The 14,016-nt window shown below is 35.9% G+C and overlaps 1 protein-coding gene across 1 annotated transcript in view; it reads left to right on the forward strand.

Moving 5' to 3' along the window:
* Nucleotides 1–4,005: 4,005 nt before the first annotated feature.
* The window catches only part of PAK1IP1 (PAK1 interacting protein 1), a 31,920-nt gene continuing 21,909 nt past the window's right edge, over nt 4,006–14,016 (forward strand). The window contains exons 1-4 of the mRNA XM_053714741.1: nt 4,006–4,368; nt 9,768–9,930; nt 12,241–12,361; nt 13,793–13,867. Of these exons, the coding sequence (XP_053570716.1) occupies nt 4,291–4,368; nt 9,768–9,930; nt 12,241–12,361; nt 13,793–13,867 (437 nt within the window). The 5' untranslated portion in view covers nt 4,006–4,290. The remainder of the gene's footprint in view (nt 4,369–9,767; nt 9,931–12,240; nt 12,362–13,792; nt 13,868–14,016) is intronic.

Below are 14,016 nucleotides of genomic sequence, written 5' to 3' on the forward strand. Positions count from 1 at the left end.
TTTGTTTGTTATTTACTGTATATAAGGAATGCCCAGGACCGTCTTTAACATAGGGCAAAAGGGGCAGCTGCCCTGGGCCCAGTCTCTGTTGAGGGGCCCAAGAGTCCTAAAAAAAAAAAAAAAAAAAAAAATTTTTTTTTTTTATTGTTCATACCAGACTGCTGATGTGACATGGGGAACACACACATTCAGTCCTAATACTGTCACAGTCAAAAGTACTCTGCTTATATATAACTGTGCCAGACCGTGCCGGTGTCATGTGACATGCCAAGCTAGTGCCATGTGCTGTTTTAGATGTGCACTGTGCAGCACTGAATGCAAAGCCCTAACTCGGCATCCAGCCATTTCCCACTGCATCAGAAAAGGTCCTACTGGGGTTACCACTGTTACCAGGTAACTGCTCTGGTGGTGGGGATTGTTTCTGGGTAGGGCTGACTGTGGGGGCATGCAGCAGAAAGCTGGAGCGGCAGGCACATGAGGATTTGAGCATCTGTGCAGCTGCATACACTGCTCTCTTCAGTCTTGAGGCTGTGTGACTCATCTCACACTGTATCCATGCAGCCTTGGACAGACAGCATCCAGTCTACTGGTCCCCTTAGCCCTGCTCTTTCTGCTGTGGCCCTAAGATCAACTAACTGAAGTTTGTTAGGGGAATAGTGCTTTGTAGAAAGGTGTCAGTGGGAAGAATAAGTGAGTGCACACACGCCCCTCCCCATGCAGCATTGTCTAGTTCAGGGTGAGAGGGAACTTGTTCCTAGCAAAGAAGTGACATGTGCTGCTGTGGCTGATGTATAGTGTCATGCTGATACTTCACACATTAATGTAAGGTTTATTTTTATAGTTTTTATTTTCTCTCTGTCTCAGATTTTACAGCTTCCCATAGTAGTTCTGCTGTTCCAGTCAGTAAACTTATATTTGTCTGCACTTCCATGCTTCCTCCTTTACCTTGCTTTGCTCCTGTTGGCTGCCCTAAATCTCTTTAACCAGCTAACCTCACACCAGAATCACATTCAAAAGAATATTAAATGAATCCACAGTGGAGGAATTTATATATTTATTTACTTATTAGTACTGCTTAGGTCCAGTTTCACATATTGCATTTTTTTTTTTTTAAATGATTAGCCCAGCAGTGGATGATCCACCGCTGGGCTAATAATAAAAAAAAAATTGATTTAGTTGTTTTTTGGGATGTTGGGGTGGAGAGCAAAATTGCATGGGGTGGGGGGGGCCCAAGAAAATTTTTGCCCAGGGTCCAATCAATATTAAAGACGGCCCTGGGAATGCCAGTTTTAATTTGTATTAGGTGGTTTAGGTGCTAGGTTACATTTTGCTTGGTGACATTTGACAAAGGCACATGTAAGGTGCCGAAACGTTATGTTTGTTTAATACTGGGAATAAAAGGATATTGTATAAAGTCCAGTGAGTGCCTGCTTCTTCTTGGGACATTCTATACACTTCATTGCAGTGCACCTTGGCAGTTCTAAACGGATGGGGTAAGATTGTGCTGTCCTGTCTGGACTGTATATATATATATATATATATATATATATATATACATACATATGTGTGTGTATATATATATATATATATATATATATATATATATATACAGTGAGGCAAAAAAGTATTTACTCAGCCACCAATTGTGCAAGTTCTCCCACTTAAGAAGATGAGAGAAGCCTGTAATTTTCATCATAGGTATACCTCAACTAAGAGAGACAAAATGTGGAAACAAATCCAGACAATCACATTGTCTTATTTGGAAAGAATTTATTTGCATATTATGGTGGAAAATAAGTATTTGGTCACCTACAAACAAGCAAGATTTCTGGCTCTCACAGACCTGTATCTTCTTCTTTAAGAGGCTCCTCTGTCCTCCACTCATTACCTGTATTAATGGCACCTGTTTGAACTTGTTATCAGTATAAAAGACACTTGTCCACAACCTCAGTCACACTCCAAACTCTACTATGGTGAAGACCAAAGAGCTGTCGAAGGACATCAGAAACAAAATTGTAGACCTACACCAGGCTGGGAAGACTGAATCTGCAATAGGCAAGCAGCTTGATGTGAAGAAATCAACTGTGGGAGCAATAATTAGAAAATTGAAGACATACAAGACCACTGATAATCTCCCTCGATCTGGGGCTCCACGCAAGATCTCACCCTGTGGGGTCAAAATGATCACAAGAATGGTGAGCAAACATCCCAGAACCACACGGAGGGACCTAGTGAATGACCTGCAGAGAGCTGGAACCAACGTAACAAAGGCTACCATCAGTAACACACTACGCCGCCAGGGACTCAGATCCTGCAGTGCCAGACGTGTCCCTCTGCTTAAGCCAGTACATGTCTGGGCCCGTCTGAAGTATGCTAGAGAGCATTTGGATGATCCAGAAGTGGATTGGGAGAATGTCATATGGTCAGATGAAACCAAAGTAGAACTGTTTGGTAGAAACACAACTCGTCGTGTTTGGAGGAGAGAGAATACTGAGTTGCAACCAAAGAACACCATACCTACTGTGGAGCATGGAGGTGGCAACATCATGCTTTGGGGTTGTTTCTCTGCAAAGGGAACCGGACGACTGATCTGTGTACATGAAAGAATGAATGGGGCCATGTATCATGAGATTTTGAGTGCAAACCTCCTTCCATCAGCAAGGGCATTGAAGATGAAACGTGGCTGGGTCTTTCAGCATGACAATGATCCCAAACACACCGCCCGGGCAACGAAGGAGTGGCTTCGTAAGAAGCATTTCAAGGTCCTGGAGTGGCCTAGCCAGTCTCCAGATCTCAACCCCATAGAAAACCTTTTGAGGGAGTTGAAAGTCTGTGTTGCCCAGCGACAGCCCCAAAACATCACTGCTCTAGAGGAGATCTGCATGCAGGAATGGGCCAACATACCAGCAACAGTGTGTGACAACCTTGTGAAGACTTACAGAAAACATTTGACCTCTGTCATTGCCAACAAAGGATATATAACAAAGTATTGAGATGAACTTTTGATATTGACCAAATCCTTATTTTCCACCATAATTTGCAAATAAATTATTTCCAAATCAGACAATGTGATTGTCTGGATTTGTTTCCACATTTTATCTCTCATAGTTGAGGTATTACCTATGATGAAAATTACAGGCCTCTCTCATCTTCTTAAGTGGGAGAACTTGCACAATTGGTGGCTGACTAAATACTTTTTTGCCCCACTGTATATATATATATATATATATATATATATATATATATATATATATATATATATATATATATATATATATATATATACATACACACATATATATATATATATATATATATATATATATATATATATATATATATATATATATATATATATATAAAAATACACACTTCTTTTTTTTTACCCCCCCAGTTTATCTGTCCGGTATTTTTGCCGCAGACACCTGGCAACCCTACCCACTAGAAACCATGTTTTCTTTTCTTTTTTTGTGATATGTTTATTGACGGATAAATAAAGATTTAAAAAAAAAAAGAAGCCAAATAGAAATAAATATATGCTGGTTTTAATGCTATGAAATAATACAGAAATAATATCAACCAAGAAGTGAAAGAATATTTAGGTAATAGTCATCTTAACATGGTCAGGTTTATAAGTAACTTTCCATAATGTTACAAGGGTTCAACCAAGACTTTTAAATTCAATGATTTAAAATTGCATTTTCTATTTGAAGAATGCAAATTTATTTTTGACTTTACTGTCCCTTTAATTGAAATGATCGTCATCAAATAACCATCATAATATTACAAACATAGTATACCAAGATTGGTGAAAGTACAGAGAAATTAAACTGAAAAACCAACAATGTAATAAAAGTAAATTTCTAGGTTTGTGTTGTTAAACTTAAAACCTAGCACTGCAATGATAGCAGTAATGTTTTTCTATCAAACTGATTTTCAATGAAAATTTACCCTCAGGTCACTAACTTCAATTTCAGAAGGCTCATGTTAGTGACGTAACACAAGCGCAGGTTTTTTTTCGATCATATATGGGTGCTCTATATGTTGCCTGATAGATTTAGGAGCTATTGTACATTTACGGCAACATGATAATAACACACCGTGTTCGATCCGTAGCTCACTATAATCATATAAAACAAATGCGATGGAACTAAAGCTCTGTTTATCGCGGAGAAAGGCAGATTTTACTATTTAGGAAAGGCATCTGTTAGGTCGTCAAATTAAAACTGCAAGGACCCGGGCGGAAGTTGCGTTTCATTTTTGGATGCACATGTGTTTTTACAGAGCAACATGGATGATCATATGGAGTTAGTAGCTGGGTGTTATGAACAAATTCTTTTTGGTTATCGGGTACAGCGAGATGGGGAGGTAAGCCAAGCAAATGCGTACGTTGTATTATTAGTACCGGGTTATGCCAGTCCTGCTTCTTGTACTTTTTGTTTTATGGTAATACTGTGCGATTAGGTTTTAATTATTTGCATGTCTTTCTGGCAACAAATGGGTTAAATCGCTACAGACAGTGTTGGTTGAACTTGCTTTTTTAAGTAGAAAAGATGCCACAGATCATAGCTAGTGAGAATGTGAACTTGTGTAATGTTATAATGCTCTCTGTCACTCATAAGAAATACAAAAATACTCTGGTTTATTCAGTCCCATGCTGCAACACATTATGAGATAAATTGAAGTCCTCTTACTGCTTAAAGGGACAGTCTACTCCAGAATTTGTATTGTTTGAAAGATATACAATCCCTGTATTACCCATTCCCCAGTTGTGCCAACACAGTTATATTAATACACTTTTTATCTCTGTGATTAGCTTGTTTCTAAGCCTCTGCAGACTGGCCCCGTATTTCAGTTATTTTGAAAGACATGCACTGTCCCTTTAAGTAAGTGATAGTAAATCCTAGCGTTTCTAGCCGCCAGTCTATACATGGGTGTATGCAGAACGTGTGTACAATCCTAATGCAGGGGAACCTTTTATTAGTGCAGTTATCTTTCTATCTATCCTCAAAATCTTTATATAGAGCAGCAGGTATATTATTACTATTGCTTACTACTGAGTTACCTTTGGGGGGCCCAAACATTTTTTTTTCACCAGAGCCCTCTTTTGTGTGTGTCCTCTACTGATTTGAAGGTAGGGTTGCCGGTTGTCCATCCATAAAATTGCTAGATGACCAGCAAGTGACCAAAGAAGTACGGTTACAAAATAGCCCTCCTCAAAACTCAAATGTAGGCACCATCCATTTTTACAATTAAAAAGTAATTCAAAGTAGTGATTTTACTCAATGAGATTTTTAGTTTTAGTAAAAAAAAAAATTGTAATTTTGAAATAAAATGTAAAATTAAAGAGAATGTAAATGATGCCAAATTGCCCAGTTTTTAAAATTTTTAATAAAAACAGGGGCACTTTAAGTCATCAAAATTTACATTTCACTCGCGATGTGAAAAAAACGTACCTTTTAATCTTGACAGCCTCTCCAGCTTCCTCCTCCCGTCGCAAAGCCTCTTCCTGGGTCTAAAATGAGGAATCCGGCTTCCTTCAATCACAGCTTCGAATCAGACACCGGGGGAGGTGGGGGAAGCCGTGATTGGAGGATGACCGATCCATCATTTCTGACGTCAGAAAATGGCTTTGCGGCGACCAGGGGAAGCTGGAGCGGCTGTCAAGTTTAAAAGGTAATGTGTTTTTTTTCCACAAGTGAAATGTAAATTTTGATGAATTAAAGTGACCCTGTTTTTAATCGAATTTTTAAAAACCGGGCTCTTTAGCATCAAAATTTACATTCACTTTAAGTTAGGCAGTTACACTAAAACACCAGCTCAACTGCAATGTGTTGATTTAAAGGGACATCAAATTGTTGGGCACAGCTACCCTGGAATGGTGGTTACTTACTATGCTTTTGATTTCCCTCCTGTTCCGGCTACTCTCTTTAAAGTTGTGCTGCTATTTTAACCCCTAAAATGTTGTCTGATGGTGAAGCTCCACCATCTGGAGGCTGCCATATTGGAGCACAGGTTAAGGTAAACTTGCACAGTGCAGCCAGAGTAAAGCCCTATTTGAAGAAAACTGATGTGGAGCAGCTCAGCAAAGCGATAGTGCTAAGAGTTCATGTTTGTGTCTCGTTCTTTCTGCACACATTCTGCAATTACATCTCAGATCACAGCATGTTCTGCCTTGGGGTGTACCAGTAATACATAAATCAATGTCTTTGTTTATTTAAACTTTTATCGCTGTGAGATTGATGAATTAACATTTCGTGCTAGTAATACATAGACCATTTTTTATTCCCCTTAAAGGGACACTCAAGTCAAAATTAAACGTCATGATTCAGATAGAGCATGCAATTTTAAACAACTTTCCAATTTACTTCCATTAACAAAATGTGCACAGTCTTTTTATATTTACACTTTTTGAGTCACCAGCTCCTACTAAGCATGTGCAAGAATTCACATCATATACGTATATGCATTTGTGATTGGCAAATGGCTGTCACATGATACAGGGGAAGTGGAAATAGACATAACTTTGCAATTTATTTAACAAAAATCTACCACTCATCTGAAGTTCAGACTAAGTGCTATTGCATTGTCTTCTTATCATGCATTTGTTAATTTTGCAAATCTACAATGTTGACTGGTTACCCGCTGTATTTCTCTGATCACTTTATTTCAGCCTTTCCACACATTACACTCTTTAAACATCAATCATTTACAAACATGGACACCTCCAGAAAGAAGTAACACAGAGCATGCTTGTTATTGAGGTGCATGTGCTGTGCCTATACTTTCTGGCAACACATTTTATATGATTTGGTCCCTGGCATCATTTAAAAATGTAGATGCTCTTCAAAGGTGTTTGACCCCTTTGTGACAGAATAATAGTATCCACATCGAAACAGATCCAATGTAAATACTATTTGTAAAAATGAAATCACGCGATCGTTGAGGCTGTTAGGACGACATGGAACATTCTAACGGCGTGAGGGGGTTAAAATAGACATTTTAAATATTTTGTATACATTTTACTTGACTGTCCGGGTTCAATACAGTACACCTGGCAATCCTATTTGGAACAGGTGTATGCTGTATATGCACCAGTCAGTTGCTACTTATATATGATGCTTGCCTTCGAGGTACAAAAGGAATACTTAACTTTTTAAATTAACAATTTATAGGGATGTGCATTCATATTATATTTTTTTTTTTTTTTTTTTTTTAAACTGATGCAGCAATCGGCTTTTTTCAGGGACAGATTTCTTCTTGTGAAAGTGCAACACACTAATATATGGATTTGCAAAGATTTTAGACTGTTGCATTTTCAGAGGAAGAAATCAGTTTCCGAAAAGAGCTGAATGGTGTCGGCCATATTCGGCATTTGTTTTAAATTGAAACGTCCGAATGCACATCCCTAGTGAATTAAGGAAACTAAGTGCTTCTAAAGATATAGCTTTGCAGATGAATGTCCTAAAGTTAAAGGGACATGTAACTCATCTTTCTTTTTTTATTTTGTGATTGCGATAAAGCATGCAATTTTAAATTGCTTTTAAGAACTAGACTGGTAATTGGTGGCTGCACATATATGCCTCTTGTCATTGACTCAACTAATATGTTCAGCTAGCTCCTGGTAGTACATTAATACTCCTTCAACAAAGAACACCAAGAGAATGAAGCAAATTTTATCATAGAAGTAAATTGGAAAGTTGTTTTTAAAATTGTATGCTTTATCTGATTAGCAAAATAAAAAATATTGTTTTCATGTCCCTTTAAGAGAGAACCCAGGTGTATAAGAAAACACAAGGGTGATTACAAATATTACATTTATTTTAATGTTTATTGCCAATTTGGAACTTTATATTGGGACAGGCATTGTTTATTCACCACACTGCTATAATTACTTGTCACATAAGTAATATTACAGGTTAATAAGCTGCATTTTTAGACTATTTGCATATTGCTGTTTTTCTTTCATTATATATAAAATCTATCACATTTTTTTTGAACAATGAAATTTGTACAAGGTGGAACACGCTGTGATCTGAGATGTCATTGCAGAAAATGCAGCATGTGTGCAGAAAGAACGGGACACATGCAGGAACTGTTGGCGCTTTCACTTTGCAGCGCTGCTCTTTTCAAACAGCACTGTGCTCTGGCTGCACTGCGTAAGTTTTCCTTAACACATTGCAATCGGAGTGAGCACTGTTTGGAGAATATGGAACAGCACTGAGAGCCAGCACATTGGCTCTCAGGGATTTTTTTTTTTTAACCTGCGAGCTTGCGTTTTGCAGCGGTGACTTCTGAATGTTAGACATACTTGTGAGTAATGCACCCTTTTTATTACTACAGTTTTACTTTATAATTATATGATCTTAGACCAAGGGTAAATGAAAAAATGTATTAAAGAGACATTTAAAAAATTAAAATTATTTTTATCTGCAGCTAAATTGTAATGTAATTTTCAACTGCTGTATTCTATTATAATACTGTGTAACTGCCTAATTAAACATTTAATTTCATCTTCAAATTTTCACAAAAAAAAAATCTCAACACAGAAATTAAAAAAAAAAGTTAATTGATGGCAGCATTGAAGTTTGAGGTCATTTACAGTGTTAAATGTTCCGTTTGAAAATTGCTCAACATTGTATTAAAGTGATGGTAAATTTCAGACATTTTGCAATGAAAAATATGATAGTGTACAAGCAAAACCACATAATTATTTAAAATAATAATTGTATGTGTGTATGTATATGTGTGTGTGTGTGTGTATGTATATATGTATATATATGTGTGTATGTATGTGTATATATATATATATATATATATATATATGTGTGTATATATATATATGTGTGTATATATATATATATATATATGTAATATTTTATAATAAAAGATTATCCAACTTTGCATCTTCTGTTCCTTCGCCCCCTTCATTTCCTCTTTGGGTAGGGCTGTGATATGGAGAGCAGTCCTACTCACTCTCTACATAGGCTTCCAAAAGGCTGGACTTCAAGAGTCTCATATGACACACACAGTGATTGGATGTTCATTGGTATTGTCATAAAAAAAAGAATTCATCCCAGTAGGCCGGCATAACATTGTAATAGAAACAATACTATAGGCACGGAATTAACCCTGTTCACAGATATAGTTTTTGTTTTGTTTTTAAAAGGTACACACCTACTTTTTTTAATGGCAAATATTACATATATGGCATTTGATTAGCTATAGTTTCCATTACTTTAAATTAATGGCACAAATTGAACTGTGATGGCCATTCTAATTAAATAGATTGCATGCGTTCAGCAGTTCTCAGAGGCTCCTGAGGGGTATTTTAACGGTATTTAACCTTTTTGTGGGGGTTTAACACACATAATTGCATCATTGATAGTGCTACAATTGCATGACTTAACAAATTAGAGCATTTATGTTTTCACTTGCCTCTATCAATCCACATTAGTCATCATCAATATTGAAACAACTAGTTGTCAAGTTATACTTTAGCTACGTGTCTTTTGGTCGTGTGACTGGCATACCTGGTGGGAAAGCCTGTGATATACGTTTCTTACGATGCTTTATGTGTTTAACCAGATCTTCCTATTATATCATTACCAATGCAAAAATCAACAATTCTAATTGGGTACTTTTTTTTTATTATTATTTTTATATGATATTCTGACTAGAATGGGGGCAAAATCATGAAGAGGTCTTTATGCAGTACATTGATTTGAAAGCTTTAATGTGTGCTTTGTTTTTTCTTTTATCTGCAGCATTGGGTGGCTACAGCAGATTTTACAAATCATGCCCACACTGCCTCTTTGTCTGTAGTTGCTGTAAATAACAGATTTGTGGCTACTGGAAGCAAAGATGAATCCATTCAAATTTATGACATGAAGAAGAAGGTAGAGCATGGCGTCTTGCTGCACCACAATGGTATTTGTTACAAATATATTTAGGCATTTGCACATCTGTTCATTAGAATGGAAACTTCATTCCTCCATGTTTATTCTTTGTCTCAAAAACGTTTGCAAAAATAATGTGTGGGTATGTATGTATAGTGCTCCAGACACCTACCTACCTAGGTATCTCTTCAAAACACAGAATACCATGGGTACTAACGAAGCACATTTGATAGTAGAAGTAAACTGGAACCTTTTTTTAATGGTATGCTCTGTCTGAATCACAAAATGTTGGGATTTCATATGCCTTTAACTAGAACAACTGCATTCACCTTCTGTACTATTTGAGGGAATGCTGGGCTGTGTAACCTGACAGTAGCTTTTACGTATTTTGGAATGTGACTTGGGGTTTGATACATGAGCTTTTATTATATTGACATTAAAATGTAATTATTTTTTTTTATCTAACTATAAAAAATGAAATCGTTATAACTCTCTGGCCTCAACACCTTTTGCATTTAGTGGAGGAGCTTCTGTTTGTATGACATTCATTTCTAAAATATTTGGTCTACTATACATAAATGTTTATAGAGAGAGATCTTATCTTTAACATAAATTATATAGTGTATTGACAGATTGCTGGGTGAAAGTTTTTATTTTTTAGAGAAAAATATTCTAAAACGTGAGATGTTCTAGGATGAAGAACGAATCTACATATTAAGCAAAACAATTCTAAGGAATTCTGAATTGCTTGGATAAGGCTATGTGTAATGTAAATACAGGCTTGAAAAGATACAAAAGTATTTAAGGAGCTTAAAAATAGCCATACTACATGGGAGGAAGTATTAAAGGGCCATGATACCCAAATGTTGAAACACTTGAAAGTGATGCAGCATAGCTGTAAAAAGCTGACTAGATTAGAAAATATCACATGAACATCTCTATGTAAAAAAGCTATTTTACCTCAAAAATTCCTCAGTAGCCACATCCCATTGTAAAGGACTTCTAAGCAGCAAATCAGTATGTCTGTCCCGGGACAGCTAAGGGAGTGAGCTTTTGTGCACTCTCATCTTATTACCCTATTCAGTTTAAGGAAGTTTACTATGAAATCTCATTAGAGTTAAAGGGACACTGAACCCAATTTTTTTTCTTCTGTGATTCAGATAGAGCATGCAATTTTAAGCAACTTTCTAATTTACTCCTATTATCAATTTTTCTTTGTTCTCTTGCTATCTTTATTTGAAAAGAAGGCATCTAATTTTTTTTTGGTTAAGAACTCTGGAGAGCACTTTTTTATTGGTGAATGAATTTATCCACCAATAGGCAAGAACAACCCAGGTTGTTCACCAAAAATAGGCTGGCATCTAAACTTAGATTCTTGCATTTCAAATAAAGATGCCAAGAGAATTAAGAAAATTTGATAATGAGTAAATTAGAAAGTTGCTTAAAATGTTATGCTCTATCGGAATCACAAAAGAAAAATTTGGGATCAGTGTCCCTTTTAAGTGAAATCTCATGAGATCACAGTAAAATAGTTCATGACCTCAGCACTGCTGATGCTGATTGGCTGCTGCTCATTTCTTCATTTTTTTTATTTTATTTTTACCTGCAGCTGAGCAACAGCTGAAGTATATTTTTTTTACACAGAACTTACTCTGCTGAGCTGAGGAGATTGTGAGGTAAAATATCTTCCTTTTTTACATAGAGATGCTCAGGTGATATTTTCCTGTCAGCTTTTTACAGTTATACTGCATCAGTTTCAAGTGATTTAGTATATGAGTATTATGTCCCTTTAAGCCAAAAGAAATGTCATCTCTTTGCGTTCTTCCAAACATAGTACAACTCTCCAATTTCATAAGCATGACTGTTTTACTTATTAAAGGGACATGAAACCCAAATATTTTCTTTCATGATTGTGATTTCAAACAACTTTACAATTTACTTCTATTATCTAATTTATTTTGTTAACTCTGTATCCTTTGTTGAAGGAGCAGCAATGCACTACTGGTTTCTAACTGAACACATGGGTGAGCCAATGACAATCGGTATATATATGCAGCCACCAATCAGCAGCTAGAACCAAGGTTCTTTGCTGCTCCTGAGCTTACCTAGATCAAACTTGCAGCAAAGCATAACAAGAGAAGGAAGCAAATTAAATAATAGAAGTCAATTTGAAAGTTGTTTAAAGTTGTATGCTCTGTCTGAATCACAAAAGAACATTTTTGGGTTTCATGTCCCTTTAAGCCTCAGTTGCATTTATACATACATTTTTTTTTTTTTGTTTTGTTTGCTAACCGTAATAATAATAGATTATATATTTTTTTTTATATTTTTTTATTTGCAGGGACCATAACTTGTATGGAGTTTCATGGTAACACACACTTGCTCAGTGGAGCAGAAGATGGGTTGATTTGTGTATGGAATACCAAAAAGTGGGAATGTCAACATTCCTTCAAAGCACACAAGTGAGTAGAGCAGTGTACTTGTGTATGTATGTTAGTATGCATTAATATTAGTGTGTGCATAGACATATATAAGCAAAGCTGGGCATTATAGCCAGTCTGTTGTAATATGGTTTTTTTTCTCGACTATTGGTAAACAAAAATACATTTTTTCCATCCCTTCATATAAATTTCTTGGTAATATAGATAGATACGCACGCACACACACACACACTCCTAGTTTTAATGAAAACATGCCAGCATTCCAACCTAGGCGATGTATTAACAACCTGGGTGCTATCCTCAAGGAATCTTGTATACATATGTGTGAAGAAGGGCACTCTCAGGATTTTTAGAAAGACAATAAATGTATTTATTTTGTGAGCCGAAACGTTGACACTGATGTTCTATTTATGACACGTTTTGATTTGTCAAAATAAATACATTTATTGTCTTTTTAAAAATCCTGAGAGTGCCCTTCTATATATATATATATATATATATATATATATATATATATAATATGTATGTGTGTGTGTGTGTAACCATATGTATTTTGAAGTCACAATTACACAACTCAATTGTGGAATCAGTTTTTGAGGCTTACCCCATGCAGCCAATCAAATGTTGCACTATAGGTAACTAGAAAATTTTTTAGCTGCATATATCCTCATTTTAGCGTTTTCTTTGTTGCATGCGTTAAAGAGACAGTCAACACCAGAATTTTTTTTGTTTTAAAAGATAGATAATCCCTTAATTACCCATTCCCCAATTTTGCATTACCAACACTGTTATAATACACGTTTTACCTCTCTGATTACTTTGTATCTAAGCCTCTGCAGCCTGCCCCCTTATTTATGTTTTTTTGACAGACTTGCATTTTAGCCAATCGGTGCTCACTCCTCGGTAAATTCACATGCATGAGCTCAATGTTATCTATAGGAAACACATGAACATGTGCCCTCTAGTGGTGAAAAACTGTCAAAAGCAGAGGCAACCTTCAAGGTCTAAGAAATTAGCATATGAACCTCCTAGGTTTAGCTTTCAACTAAGAATACCAAAAGAACACAGCAAAATTAGTGATAAAAGAAAATTGCAAAGTTATTTAAAATTACATGCCCTATTTGAATCATGAAGGGGTTTTTTTGGACTTGACTGTCCCTTTAAATACAACCATAGTGCTTAGGAACAGAAAGGGGTAAATTGTCAAACATCTAAACTTGATGCAGAGCAGTGTAAAATGTTGTGTACAAAAATAAATGAAAGATATTTACCAAGTGTATATAACAATATAATTCACAATAATAGAAGTGACTAACACTCTGGCATCCTCACTAATAGCAGGTTGTTTAGTTGCACTGGTCAGTCATGACTTCTACAGAACATAAAAATGATCTTTTCTGCCTCTAAACACTCTTGTGTAAGTACATACGTTTTGTAACTTGTTTACTTTAGGGGACAGGTCTCATCTCTTTCAATACACCCTTCTGGAAAGATAGCTTTGTCCGTGGGGACAGACAGAACATTAAGGTATGTAAAAGTTTATAATTTTATAGAACATGTTTAATAGTTATGTTTTGGATAGACCTACAGTTTCTTTGCATTTACAGGGTTAAAGCATTTTATTACATTTTCTTCCTACTCATACTAATAAAGCTTAATAAAATAAACTTTGATTG

The sequence above is a fragment of the Bombina bombina genome, chromosome 5 (genome assembly GCF_027579735.1).
Source record: "Bombina bombina isolate aBomBom1 chromosome 5, aBomBom1.pri, whole genome shotgun sequence".
Lineage (NCBI taxonomy): Eukaryota > Metazoa > Chordata > Amphibia > Anura > Bombinatoridae > Bombina > Bombina bombina.